We start from the raw sequence: 15,264 nt of genomic DNA, 5'->3' as shown, positions 1-15,264 counted from the left end.
TCTTTTAGGAAAAAAAACATGTCTGGCAACCCAACTTGTTCAAAATTGACAGCTGGCGGTATAAACACCTCTGTAAAGCTATGTGATTGTTAGCAGTACATAGCAAATCGTCGCACGAGAAACACGTAACTTTATCAGACTCTCGTACTTTTACTTTGATTTATCAGAAAGAAACGACAAGGAATTGCCCCGTTTCGGTGAATTTCAGTGAAAAAGTGCGGAAAACCCAGAAAATTTGTGTGAAATTGTGCTAATCTACGTGAAAAATGACATGAAAACAACATTAACAAGAATACACTGTGACCTAATCCCGTTTTGTCGTTAACTGTACGTTCCTTCCATGTAAATTCATTCACTTCTTCGCACACAGACACACACGTTGCATCGATAGAGGCGCGTACCTGTGCTACCTGGCTAATACTATTATTTAAAACCAAGCATTCCAACTTGCATACAGACAAGCAAACTTTATCTCATGCTTTCAAACAGCAACGCAACAACAACAACAAGAACAAATGCAAAGCAATTTTATATTTAATAACAATAAATTTTGCTTGGAAAAGTTGAAATGCGTTTGAGGATTGAAATTTATTGTTCCTGTTGCTATCATTTGTAGCAAAAAATTACAATTCAATTGATGAAAGTTGGAAAATTCCGAGAAAATTGAACAAAAAAACTTTCATTGATGACAAAAATCTGATTCATGAAAAATTTTATTGCAAGTGAGTATCATCTGTTATTTTTTTCATAAAAAAAAAATAAAATTATAACATTGACATTGCGATTCGTCGTCGACAAGTCGTCGCTCAATATTTGCTGAGTTTAGCAGAATATTTTGTGCAAATAATAATAATAGTCGATTGCAGACACTTGAATTTTTCTTGGAAATAGCGACATTCAATGAGTAAAAATATTGAAAAAATAGTGCAGAAAATTAAACGAACTTGCTTTAAGTTCTGCCAAATGTAAAGTTTCAGTCAACCGGTCAATCTTGCGTCAATCTTTCAGCGTAGTCGATAAACAAAGCGCACGAGTTTTATCAGAAATTATGAAATTTTTGAATTGTGAAAAATTTGTGTTTTGCAAAATATTTGAAATTCTTAAATAATTAAAAAAAAAATTAATAATTTTAAAAATATAAAAAAATATTTCTTATAATTCTTAACAAGAAATAAAAAAAAAATAAAAATAAAATAAAATAAAATTTAAAATAAATATCAAAAAAATTAAACATTTTTAAAAATTATTTTGTTTTAATTTAATTTTTTTTGAAAATTTTTAGTAAAAATGTTATTTTTTTTATAATTTAAAAAACCAAGAAAAAATTAAAAATAAATAATTTATAAAAAAAAAAAAATAATTTAACCATTTTTTGAACAAAAAAATTAAAAAGAAAATATTTTTTTTGACTCAATTTTAAAATGTAATTATTTAAAATTAATATTTTAAGCAGAAATTTATTAATTTTTATTTAAATTTTTAATTTTTTGTCATTTGAAAGCTCATGAAGCTCAAATGTTTTTTAATAAAATTTATTTATAACAACAAAAAAATTAATTAGGAAAAATTTTTTTCATATGAAAACAAAAATCTTTGATTTCGTGATAAAAGTTCTTATTTTGCATAAAAATTATCTGACATTATCTGACTTATTATTTAGTTATATTAAAAAAAAATTTTTGAGCAATTTTTTTTTGAAAGATAAATTTTTTAATTTAAAAAATTATTTCATTAAAAATATCCATAAAATTGAATATTTTTCGTATTTTGACAAGTTTTATTAAAAAAAAAATAAAATAAATAAATAAATAAAATAAATATAATATAAAATAAAATAAATAATTAAATGAAACAAAAATTCTGAAAAATTTTAATTTTTCTTAGCCTAACAAAAAAAAATAAAATTTTGAAAAAAAATTTTTTTTTCACAATTTAATTTTCCGAACAATTCCGTTCAGCTTCTTTCAACAAAACCTTGATTGATTTCGGCATGACGTTATCACAGGTTTTGACATTGAAAGTTGGCAGATATCTCACCTGTGTACGAGAAACTTTTGTCTAACGAGCTTATTATCAACTTTTTAAATGTTTATATAAATAAATCAAAAAAAAAAAAAAAAAAAAATAGAGAATTTGACGGCCATTTATGGGTATATTGACTGCCGCATCGCAAGTATTCTGTGAGCGTTACGGTTTCTTTGTGTTGTTCTGTAGCTTATGCTAAACGACGAGAACATATGCGAGCGAGGAGAACGAACCTCGTGTACACTACACAGCTGCAATCAGCATCCAAAACCTGTTCTAGTGTCTGATCTTTCACGACAACTTGAATTTTTTTTATTTGTTCTGTTCTTGGCAAGTTCTTCGGTAATAATTTTTACCTTTTTTAGACATCGCGGCATTTTTTGGTGCAAATCGGCACTTCCTGCAACTTCCGAAAACGTTCATGTTTAATTTTACGGGTCACCACATTCTTTGTTGGGCATTCGCTCATTCATTAAATCAAACTGAGTTGATTTTACAAAAGAACAAACGTGATAGCTGTACGTGTGTACTGACCTATTTTAAGTTCATTCATAGACGTTAGACCGAATATGGTGAAAAATTTTTACACAGACTACTTTTTTTCCCCACAATGCATGCTTGTGATATGGAAGTTACGTTGAATAAAAATCAAGACCGGTATACAACGCTTTTATCGTGCTTCATCCAACCAACAACCGTGTAACCCACTCCCAATTAATATTTTTTTTCCATTTAACTTTTATTTCTCCGAAAAACGTTTTGTTTCATTTGCCTTCATCGTCATAGAGATGCCAACGTGAGCCCAAAAATAGAGTTTTCGACCCTTTTTTCTATTATTATAAACATATCTCTTCTGCCACTGGCATGCTGTCATCAATTTTGCGCTGCCTGCAGAGGAAAGAACAAAGGCAAACAAATGGAAATTCAATCAAAACATTTTGAGAGGCAGCAGTCTTACTAACTTACCTGAAACGGAGTAGAGTGCATGCAATTGTAAGAGCAGCAGGTGTAATTAAAGAGAAATTTTCACACAGTCTGATAATACCGATGAATTAATGGCAAATAATGAACATTTAAATGTTGATTTTTTTCCGTGCTGTTCCGATTTTTTTTTTGCGATTAAACTAATGATGAATGAAAGTTTTTATTGTTTTATTGTAAGACAATCGAATTTTTTTCTTTAAATGCACAATAGTTCACAAAAAAATTTGATTTAAATATATTTTTATTTTTTTTTTGCGAAAATTACGTGGCACAAAAAAAAATAAATTAACTTAAATTTTTATCAAATTTTTTTTTTTCATTTTCTTTATAAAATTTTTATTTAAATATTTGAAATTAAAATTAATTTATTTTCATAATTTTTTTAAATTAATTAATTTAATTTAATAAACTTAATTTGTTAATAAAAATAATATTTTAGATAAAATTTAAATATTTTTTTTAATTTTTACGTTAATTTTTTATTCAATTTAAATTTAATTTTTAAATATTTTTTTTAATTGAATATTTTAATTTAATTAATTTTTCATTTTAAAATTTTTATTTATTTTTCAAATTTATTTTTATTATTTTTTTTTAATTGAATATTTTTTTACTGAAAATAATATTTAAGATGAAATTTTAATATGTTTCCATTGATTTTTTTTTATTTTTTAAAATTTAATTTAATTTACTTTCTTATTTATTTTTTTTGTGAAATCAAAATTTTTATTAAAAAAAATTAAAATAATTTTTTTATTAAAATAAATAAAATAAATATTTATATTAAATTATATTAAAATAAATTAAAATAATTTTTTTATGTTTTTTATTGATACCTTATTTCATATTATTTAATTGTTTATTTTAAATTTTTATTCTCAATTAATATAAAAATATAAAATAAAAAAAAAATTAGGTATATGGTGATGAAAAATTTAAATAAATAATTTTAAAATTAAAAAAAAAATATGTATTAAAATTTAATCTAAAATATTATTTTCAGTAAAAGATGTTAAATTTGAAAAAATTACATCATAAAAATAAAAAAATAAATTAAATTTAAAAATAAATAAAAAAATATTTTTTAAAAATTATATTGATAAAAAGTTTTGAAAAAATAATAAAAAATAATAAAAAGCAAAAAATTTTGACATTATAAAATCGAAAATATTTTTGATCAATTTTATTATTTTATTTGTCTAAAATATCAATTTTTACTAAGTTATTTTAAAACTAATTTTAATTTAAATAATTTTTTATTTGTTAATTAAATTTTTTTTATTATTAGAACTTAAGAAATTTGCTAAGCAAATTTACTGAAGAAAAAAAAAATTAGATAAAAATTTTTATTAAAATTATTTCTTCTTATTTTTAATTAAATTTAAATAAAAAAAATATTTATTAAATTTTTTTCACCTAAAAAACTGCTATGAACGACTTAAAAAATAATCAAAAATGCTTTTCACGTCTTTAAAAATTTATTCTGAGCGACTAATTAATTAACTGCCCAATTTTGGAATTTTTTTATTAATTCTTCGTGAATGAATTTGTCATTCAGTTCAATTTAAGAAACGAAAAAAATCGTCTCTAAAGAATTTTTTCAAGATAAACTTCTGTTCAAAAGCCACAGACATCGCTTTTCTCATATCTTTACATGTTGGCTCCGATAACGCTGACAACAGTAGCTTCATATCTTAAATAATTTACGATTGTCGTAACGACGTCGTATCAAACGAAAAAACAAATCATGATTGGCACACTATTATTTTAAAAATACACGACGATTGTGATTGAAAAGTGATTTAAAGGTCGTAATTGTTGATCGACACAGAAAAAAAATCTATTTTCATTATCTCACACTTGTTTGCAACGAACAGCTGCTAATCCTTTTGTTTGCGAAAAAATTCCTTGTTTTTTTTTTTGTTTTTCGCTCGGCAGAACAGAAACACGCGATCGTAATTGTTAAAGCATGTGATTGTCAATTTATTGTTAGAATAATAATAATAAATATAAACATCGCATCGCAGCGCGTTTTCTAATCAACGACACACGTCTCGCGCTCAATCTTATCGAATCGCGTTGTTATCATCGACGATATATTTTTTTTCAGTTTTTGTTGTTCAATACACTTATAAATTATTAAAAAATCAATCAGCATAAACATTCAGAGTCGCGTCTTTGATTAAAAGTTGTGCAAATTTCATAATAATTTTAAAGCGTAATTACAAATTGGGACCTTAAGAGAGAAATTTGCACGAAAATGTTTAATGTCAAATCGAATTAAGTTTATTTAAGTGTGAATTATTTTGTTACAGGTGATTTTTATTGATTTAAATTTGTGATAAAATTGCGTTGGTGTTTTCCAATTATCATTCATGAGAGATTAATTCAATTTGTAGCTTGAATTAGCGAGCGATGTCGATTGTAGTATATTTTATTGAATGGATTTTTATTTATTTTTTTTTAAATAAATAAAAAATATAAAATAAAAATAATTTATAATAATTAATAAAATAATTTTTTAAAAAAATTAAATATTAAATAAAAAAATATTAATAAAATAAAAAAAAAATTTAATTATTTTAACTAAAATTTAATAAGAAAAAAACAATATTTAAAAAATTAAAATTTAGAAAAATTTAAAAAAATTATATAAATATGAAATTTACAGAAAAATAAAAAAATTAAATTAAAATTAATTCAATACCAAATAATAAAATAAAAAAAAATATAAAAAAATTAAAAAAAATAAATTATATGAATTTTATTTAATTTTTTATTGATTTTATAAAGAAATTAAAAAAAATAAATTAAAAAAATTTTGTTTTAATTTTCTATCAAGGAATTAAATACAATTTATTTTAAAAATTAATTTTTTTTATTTTTTTTTATTTAGAATTTTAAAATTTTTATTTAAAAAAAAAATAAATTAAATTTTTTTATTTCCAAAATGCAATTTAATTGAAATTGTATTTAATTCCTTGATAGAAAATTAAAATATTTAAAATAATTTTATTTTAATTATATTTTAATTTTTTTTATAAAATCAATAAAAAATTAAATAAAATTAATTTAAAAAAATAATTTATTGATTTTAATTTATTTTTTTAAATTTTTTTATATTTTTTTAATTTTATTATTTGGTATTGAATTTTTTTTTTTATTTTAATTTTAAAATATTTTTTTTAAATATTTAATTTTATTTATTTAAAAAAAATAATAATGATGAGAAAATCTTAAATAAATTCAAAGAAATTTGCTTTTTCCTGAATTTAATAAATTACGACAAAAAACAATGTTCTCTATGAGCAATATAAAAAAGGTAGGAGTTGTCGATAGATTTATTGTGGAGACGTCTGGTCTATCACAAAAAACTTTTCCATTGAATTTATGGATCAAAACATCCTTACGAACGGAAATACGTTTAATTAAAACACAGAAAAGTTATCGGATTTCTCTCGTCTCCAAAGGGGAAATTTTCAAAGGATATCCACAAGTATCATTTATTTGTTAATAGCACAACATAAAATGTTTCTTTTGTTATATAGCCTTTCTTTAGAACGAAAAAGGATACATTTATGGCCCATTTTCTTTATTGCCTGCACAAAGACGTTGTTTTACTAAAGTGCGGGAAGACTTTACAAGACTTGGAATTAAAATGAATTACAAAAGAGAAAAAAAAACAAATTTCATTAAATACACAAGATAAGCTGATGTAGGAAGAAATAATAGCTGTGAGCAACGCAATCTTTTTCAATGAACTTCGCGCAGCTGTGACATACTCCCATGCAAGCAATCGTCAAGCCAAAATGATGGAATTGTCGCTTGCGGTGGCGTCAATATTGAATTGCACAAGAATTTTATTAAACTTGTACTGTGCATTCGTGAATTAAGTAACATCGAAGTGTTTTGTTGTAAAAATTAGTTTAGCCAATTATCGGTGTTATATCTCTTCTCCTTTTTTCTCCCGTACGATGCCTTAATGAAGAAAAAATAAAGTTGTGCTGGAGAAAAAAAGTTTCTGAAAGTGAAGTGAAGTGAATCGACAGTCAAGTCGAGATTGGATGAAGACATCATTTTTTCTGTATTTCCCAAAGGTCGTTATAATTAAATGAACGCCTAAGACAAGAAAAGCAACAAGAATCCCTCGAAAGGGAATTAATTTAAAAGTGAGAGATAATTAGAAAAAAAGGAAAAAAAATGATAATTGAATGTTAGTCGAGGCAGGAAAATATGTTTATAAAATTTAATTAAATGACATATTTTAAGCTCGTTTTACTCATTAAGATTGTTTGAATTTTTTTTTAATTATTTTTCAAATAAAAAATTAATTTAATTAATAATTTTGTTAAATTTTTACGGATTTTTTAAAAAAAATTTTGATACTTTCATGTCAATTTAAAAATTTAATTTTTTAAATTAATTTTAATTATTTATTATAATTTTATTTTAATTTTCGAATTAATATTTAATTCTTAATTTTTATATTTTTAAAAATTAATTCTTAAAATAATTAATTAATTAATATAAAAAAACAAAAATAATTTAAAAAAATAAAATTAATTATTTTTTAATTCTTAATTTTTTATTTTATTTTAATTAATGTAATTAAATTAAATTAAATCAAAATTAAATAAAAAAATTAATTAAAAATTCATAAAAATAATTTTTAAAAAAATTTAGTTTCTTTTTTAGTTAAATTTATTACCTAAAATTTATTTATTTTATTTTTTAAAAAATTTAAAGAAAATTAAATTAAATTTATTTATTATTATTTTTTTTTCAATTCGTAAAATAATTTAAACTTTTTGTATTTAAACAAATTTTCAACTTTTGCAATGAGATTTCCATCCAAAAAGGATCAAATTAAAATAATTTTAAAACTTCCCATAACAAAGTGAAATATGAATCTTTTTGTCGGTGAACAGGTCATTCACGACGAAGCGAATTTCCGTTCGTATGAAATTTTAATGATTTTCCTTCTCAACTTCCGTACGTGATGACTTGACAAGAACTATACTGCCCAGAAGTACTTTTCATTTGATTTAATTACCAACTCACACAATTTTCTCGGCAAAAAAAAAAGTTTTTAATTAAACAAAAATTAAGGTCGACAAACAAAACTTTTTCCATTCACGACAATTGTGTGCTACTTTTTTGGCAAAAGTATTTGCGGTAAAAGAGGATTAATTCAACAGCTTTTCGATATATGTAACCCTAATCCTTTTCACTCTGTAGACATGTCGTGTTTTTTATTCATTTATTGTTGTTGTGTAAATAACCGAGTTGAGTCACAGACGGATACAAATTTTTTGTAACAGACGATTTTTTTTAATTAAAAATCAATGAATATGTACTTTTCATTTTTTATACGGGGAAGGGAAAATTTGTGACTTAAAGAAAACTTAAGCATTAACTTAATTAAAATTAAAATAATTTTTTACTTAAAAGAAGTTAAAAAAAAAATAATAATTTAAAAAAAAAACGATAAGTCGAAAATTTTTGACTTAAGCACAAACTTAAGAAACTTAAGCTTAAACAAGAATAAAAGTAAAATAATTTTTGGACTTAATATTTGTGCAAAATTTCATAAAAAAATAGTTTTTTCCAAAAGTTAGTCAAAAAGTAAAAAACTTATGACTTAAACACTAACTTAATGACTTAAGTTTACGACTTAAGTAAAAAAGGAACAAATTTCTTGACTTAAGCTTAATTAAAAATCACTTTGACCTGACGTAAAAAATATTTTTCATAAAAAAAGAGGTAGAAAAGCCAAAAACTTATGACTTAACAGACTTAAGCTTGAACTAGATTAAAATAATCGTTTGACTTAAGCTTAAGTTTGAGATTAAGTCAATTAGTTTTTGGCTTTTCTACTAATTTTTTGTGAAAAATCATTTAGTTTTTTGAATTTTTTCTTTAAATAATATTCTTAAGTTGACTTAAGTCACATCTGAGTGCTTAAGTCAGCTTAAGTTTTAAGGCCCTGATTTTTTATCACATTTTTGAAATAGATTTTAATTTTTTTTTTTTTTTTTTTTTTCAGATTTGCAGAATTAGGAAAGGAAAAGAGGACATTCAACAAGTCGAACAATGGATCATGCGGATTTGGTTTCGGAAATGGCTCAAGTCGAGCATCTATCCACTCAGGATAGATTACATCTGGCACGAATGTAAGTGAAAATTGTTTGCTTTTGCAAAAATAATGTAAACAAATGCGAATTCATTATTTGTCTTTCCTCGTTAAACAGGCGACGTGCTCAACAACTGAAGATAGCGAAGCAGAAAGAAAAGGAGTGGCAAAAGCAGCAAAATCGTCGCGACAAGAATTCCAATAACATAACGCAGCAGCAGCAACAACACAAGCGAAATGTCTCCTTCGACGAGAGTGTCGTACTTTTGGAAGCTGCCGCACGCAACGACATCAACGAAGTTGCCCGCCTCTTGCAAAAAGGCGTCACGCCCGACGCCACGAACATGGATGGCTTAACGGCGCTGCATCAATGTTGCATCGACGACAACTCGGAAATGCTAAAATTACTCTTGGATTATGGCGCGAACGTAAATGCGCAAGATAGCGAGCGTTGGACCCCGCTGCATGCCGCTGCCACATGCGGTCATCTGAATCTCGTGAAGATTCTCATTAGTCGCGGTGCGAATTTGCTTGCGGTAAATGCCGACGGAAACATGCCTTATGACATTTGTGATGACGAGGAGACCTTGGACTACATCGAAAGTGAGATGTCGCGACGTGGCGTGACGCAAAACTTGATCGATGAGACGCGTGCGGCAACGGAAACGCGCATGCTGAACGATTTGCAGGAACAAGCGAAGCTCGGGAGTGACTTGGAGATGCCAGATCGGCATGGAGCGACGCCATTACATATTGCAGCGGCGAACGGGTATGTTCGTGTCGTGGAATTTTTGCTTGAAAGACAAGTTTCGACAGATGTCGTTGATGATGATCTGTGGACTCCGGCACATGCAGCAGGTAAATTTCGAAAAAATTTCTTAAAAAGTCTAAAAAAATATTGAAAAAAAAATACATATTTTAAAAAAAATTAAAAATTCAAGGAAAAAATCGTAAAAATTCGAAAATATTTGAAAAATTGCTAAAAGTTTATTATTTAATTAAATTTTTAAAATATTTAAAAATTTATAAAAAATCCAAAAAAAAAACTCATGAAAGTTATTAATTTACTAAAAATTAAAAAAAATAAATATTTAATAAATTCATAAATTTTGTAAAAATAAAATAAAATAATAATAAATAAAAAATATAGAAAAATAATATAAAAAAAATTATTAATTTAATTTTCAAAAAATTTTAAATTTATAAAAAATTATAGAAAATTAAAAAAATCATAAAAAATTTAAATATTTATAAATTTTGTAAAATTTAAAAATTCATAAATTTTGTAAAAAAAAATTAATAAAAAAAAAAATTGTTAAAAAATTGTTAAAAATTGATTTGAGAAACTTCAAAAAAAAATAAAAAAAAAATTAATTTTTTTAATTAATTTTTTTAATTTTAAAATAATTAATTATGAAATTATTACCTAAAATTCATAAAAATTAAATTTGAAAATAAAAAAAAAATAAAAACTCGTAGAAATTCATTAAAATTACCAAAAAAACTAAAAATGATTGAAAAATAAAAATTTTTGAAAAATTTGTAGAATTTAGAAAAAAAAAAATAAAAATTAGAAAAACTCGTAAAAACATTAACATTAACATTAAAAGTCAAATTAAGAAAATTAAAAAAAAATCAAAAATTAAAAAAAGTCTTTAAAATCATGAAAAAACTTTTAAATAATTTAAAAATTATGCAGAAAATCGTAAAAAAAATTAGAAAAAAAAAAATTTATTTTTTTAAATGAATTTTTTTTTTTAATTATTTTTTTAAAAAAGTAAAATTAAAAACCTCTTAAATAAAATTCTCACAATTTTTTTCCCTTTGCAGCATGTTGGGGCCACTTGGAAATCCTGGAAATTCTCTGTCAAGCCGGTGCCGATTTAAATGCCAAAAACAAGAACGACGAAAGTCCCGCAGACATTTGCGAAGACCCCGAAATCCGCGAACGCATCGAGCAGTTACGCAGCGAACAGGAAACGAAACGCTTAGCGGAGGCACAACGAAAACGCGTTAGACGCTCGCAGAGCAACAACACACGAACGCAATCGGTACGTCGCACTTCGTTGCGTGACAAGACGCTAACTTCGAAGAAAGATGCCGTCGAGGAGGCACGATTTCGCTTTCAAGCTCAGGAGGTAAGTTTTGTGTTTGTTACTAAATTTCGCCAAAAAAAAATTACATTTTTTAACAATTTCCGCTCAATTTTTCAATCAATTTAATTCACTTTTCGCACAAATGCTCGCTCATTGAATAAAAATTGGTCGATTTCCCTTTCAACATCACGATAATTGCTGAAGTTGGTGATTTTTTTTTTTGCTAATTACGAGCGTTTTTTTGTTCATAAGAATCGAAAGTGCTCTAACATTTCTTTCGTTTTGCGATTTTTTTCTTCTTTTCTTTTTCCAGGGTAACCAATGTACGTTCCGACACAAACTTTCTAAATATTGCAGTATTTTGTAGAGCTCCAAACAGCTTTGCCACTGCAAAACCGAAACATATCATAGTACAAAAAATACTAATTTAGCGATTTTGTGTGCGATATCACTTGTAACTACAGCAAAATCATTGATGCGTTGCATTATAATAAATAATTAAATGAAAAAAAAAATGATTAATTGAAGCATATAACGCTTAAAATACACTTTTCAATTCGTTTCATACAAAAAAACAGACAGACACACAGTTTTTGTGCATTCAACAGAGTCAAGCAAGTACTAGGTAGCTCATCCCTCATTGCGTTTTTCGTTAATGAAATTCCTTGTAATTGTTATTTTTTTAAAAAATTATTTAAAAAATTGTTTTAGTCTTGTCCGTGTTCGCGTTGTCGTCGTTTCATAAAAAAAAAAATATTTTTTTTGTGAGTTAATGTTTGTGCAAGTGCTCCTTATTCCCTACTGACCTTTAAAAGTTATGGGATTTTTACTGAAAAATTGCATCGCGCCCGAAAAGCGAATTTTTAACGTCAACGGCAATAAAAAGGGCAACAAATATCGCGGTGAAATCGGATATAAAGCAGATTTAGGTCGTTATAGATTGATTTCCAAGGTCAGAAACCCTCTTTTCTCCACAGATTTTTTCTGTAAATAATGCTCGAGCATGATTTTCTTCCCCTAAATTGTTCAAAAAATATTTTTTAAAAATTTTTTTAATAAATTTTTCATTTTTTTTTTAGGTTTATGACACTCCCGATGCTCCAAATGGCACAACAGTCGCTGCTCCATCCACGAATCAAGCGGAATCTGATGCCACAGTCTCGTCAACCACACTCCGTCCCATGTCCATTCCAAATAGCAACCTGCAAAGTACAACAACAACGTCAGGCACGACAAGTTCACAAATTCAACCGACGACGACGACAACTAACAACAACAACGGACCCGTGCTGAGTAACGGGCGCACGAATAATTTGTTGAACAACAATCAGGATCCGTATAACGGTTCGTCGCGAAATTACTACAACGGCGATGGCACGAATAGCTTAAATCGGTTGGCGCCCGAGGGGAAAGACGCGGATTTGGTGAAAGATGAGGCGAGAAATAACAATAACAAGATGGGTGTGAATGAGGATGGCGCGGTAATTCCGCCGGCGGAAGTTTTTTCCACAAGTAGCAATGAGAATGGGAAGATTAATGTTCAAGTTACGGTTTTGTTTGGTGAGTTTTTTGATTTTTTTTTTTTAAATTGAATTTTGAGTTAAAATGGTTTTAATTTTTCAATGATTGAAAGTTATTGAAAGTGTTCAAAATTTATAAAAAATTATATAAAAAAAAAATTAAAAAATCGTAAATTTTTAAATTATTCATTGCAATTTTAAAATTTTAAAAAAAGAAAAATGATCAATTTTATTTTTTTTTATAATTAGGTATCTCTTATTTAATATTTTTTAAAAGAAATTATTTTAAAAATATTCTTTATAAAAATTTATTTCAAAAATATTTTTTAAAAATTTATTTTAAAAGCATTTTTATAATTTTTTTTTATATTTTTTAAGAAATTTATTTAAAAAATATTTTTTAAAAATTTATTTTAAAAATATTTTTTCTTAAATTTATTTTTAAATATTTTTCAAGAAATTTATTTTAAAAATATTTTTTATAAAATTTATTTTAAAAATATTTTTTATAAAATTTATTTTTAATTATTTTTCAAGAAATTTATTTTAAAAATATTTTTTATAAAATTTTATTTTAAAAATAATAAAATTTATTTTTAAAATAAATAAAAATTTAAAAAAATTTTTTATAGAATTTATTTTAAAAATTTAAAGATCAAAAATATTTTATATGGTTCAAAAAAAAATTTTTTTTAAAAACATATGTCAAAGAAAAAAAAATTTCGATTTTACGATTTAAAAAAAATTAAAGATTAAAATATTTTTTTTCATAAAAGGTCATTAATTTAAAAGTTATCTCGAAACGGGTTTAAAATGAAAATATGAACGTTAAGTAAAAAAAAAGTTTTTTTTCATGTAAAAATAATTTAAAAAAAAATTAAAATATTAAAATAAAATCGAATTCAAGGACATTTCAAGGTTACTTCTTCTTAAGAGACCTTTAAAAAAATTTTATTTATTTTTTTAAAAATTTCTTAAGACCGAAAATTAAAGTTTTTCGTCATTTTTGAACACTTTCAATTATTTTCAATCATTGAAAAAGCCAACAATTAATATTAAAAATAATTTGGTGCTTGGATCTAACTAACATTTTTCTCTACTTTCTATTAACTAACACACACGCTACACAAAAAATTGTAATTGAAAAACTATTGCTTGCACTTCTTCTACTTCTTCTTCCTCTTCTTCAAAACAAAACAAACCTTACAAAAACTTTAGACAAGAAAAATAACCAAATCGGCTTTGATGAATTAAATGCAGGCACGCTGGCTGACTTGAAGAAGCATCGTTCGCAATCCCGCTCAAGTGCAAGTCCGGAAAACGGTTCGCTCGTAACGGCGGCATCCGCCAACAACTTGAACAGTATTTTAACGACGCCGACGCCCGCAACCCTAAATGGCGACGTCATGGAATTGGGTGGCTTACGATCATCCGGAATGCCCGGCGGCGACATTTCGCAACGCATTCCCAAATTTACCGGAACGCCGGGCGACGTTGTGGAAGACAGCACACGTTCGCGTCGCTGTTGTGTGATCATGTGAACAAACAGAGGAAGCAAAAAAAAATATTATGGACTGATATCATAACTTAAATTTATAACTATAGGGTAGAAAATTAAGTAATGCACGTAGGAAATGTAAGAAATACGTAACACGACGAGAAAAAAAATGAAGAAACAAACGGAAAATAAAAGCAATTGTACTTAAAATATTATGAAAAAGTAGATACAAAGAAACGCCATAAGCAACACAGACAAGCAAGTGAATGTTAAAAAAAATTACTTAAATGTAGCAGACTTAAAAATTTATGTAAAACTTAATGTTAACAGAGAATATCAACAAAAAAATAGACTGTTCTGGAGACTTTTCTTTAAGAAAAAAAAATCAAATTAAAAAAATATTTTTTAGATAAAAAAAATTTAAATAAAATATCAAATTATTCCAATGTTAAAATTAACGAAAAAAATTCCATTTAGAAATTCCCAAAGTGAAATTTATCAAAAAAAAAAAAAAAAAAAAATATAAAAGACAAAAAGTGTCCTTCAAATCATCTTTACAAGTCTTTGATCCCAGTGTTACTTGACAACTTGAAAAAAAAAATAAAAAAAGGAATTTATTGAAAAGGAATTCTTTAGTAATTTACAACTATTAAAAAAATCAATGTCAATGTATCCAGATCAATTAATAAAAAAAATAAGAGATAGGTGTTAAAAATTGTATTATAATGCTTGTATATCAATGTATTCAATTCATCAATATACTATTATTAGCTAGTTAGTGATAAAAAAAATATGAGAAAAAAATAAATAAATCTTGAAAATGTTTAAATTTTGTTTTGTTTTTCTTTGTAGAATTAAGTTTTGGGTTGAAATTTTTTTTTTTATCAAAATTAATTTATTTAATCATCACAAAATTTTTTAAAAATATAATATTTTATTAATTTAATTTTTTTTTTGTATTTTCGAAAAATTCTTTAAGGGAGTGTCTAATTTTTTTTATTTTTTAAC

General features: G+C 25.0%; 1 protein-coding gene across 3 annotated transcripts; it reads left to right on the top strand.

Annotated features, from left to right (window-relative positions):
* Nucleotides 1–105: 105 nt before the first annotated feature.
* LOC134833926 (protein phosphatase 1 regulatory subunit 16A) lies at nucleotides 106–14,649 on the top strand. 3 transcript variants are annotated; one of them, XM_063848433.1, is made up of 6 exons: nucleotides 106–722; nucleotides 9,056–9,182; nucleotides 9,261–10,000; nucleotides 10,973–11,280; nucleotides 12,318–12,798; nucleotides 14,019–14,649. In XM_063848433.1, exons 2-6 carry the CDS (start codon nucleotides 9,103–9,105, stop codon nucleotides 14,297–14,299), a joined length of 1,890 nt encoding a protein of 629 aa, XP_063704503.1. In that variant the 5' UTR covers nucleotides 106–722; nucleotides 9,056–9,102; the 3' UTR covers nucleotides 14,300–14,649. The 3 variants fall into 3 exon arrangements, with proteins under 3 accessions (XP_063704503.1, XP_063704501.1, XP_063704502.1); XM_063848431.1 differs by having other exon boundaries at nucleotides 13,977–14,649; XM_063848432.1 differs by having other exon boundaries at nucleotides 130–215; nucleotides 13,977–14,649.
* Nucleotides 14,650–15,264: the final 615 nt, after the last annotated feature.

The sequence above is a fragment of the Culicoides brevitarsis genome, chromosome 3 (assembly GCF_036172545.1).
Source record: "Culicoides brevitarsis isolate CSIRO-B50_1 chromosome 3, AGI_CSIRO_Cbre_v1, whole genome shotgun sequence".
In the NCBI taxonomy this organism is placed as follows: domain Eukaryota; kingdom Metazoa; phylum Arthropoda; class Insecta; order Diptera; family Ceratopogonidae; genus Culicoides; species Culicoides brevitarsis.
This window is presented reverse-complemented; position numbering and strand designations above follow the sequence as displayed.

Coding starts and splice junctions, on each gene's coding strand:
- LOC134833926 (XM_063848431.1), top strand. CDS start 9,103: ATGGATCATGCGGATTTGGTTTCGGAAATGGCTCAAGTCGAGCATCTA. Junction 9,183..9,260: donor AGATTACATCTGGCACGAAT/GTAAGTGAAAAT, acceptor CTCGTTAAACAG/GCGACGTGCTCAACAACTGA. Junction 11,281..12,317: donor TTCGCTTTCAAGCTCAGGAG/GTAAGTTTTGTG, acceptor TTTTTTTTTTAG/GTTTATGACACTCCCGATGC.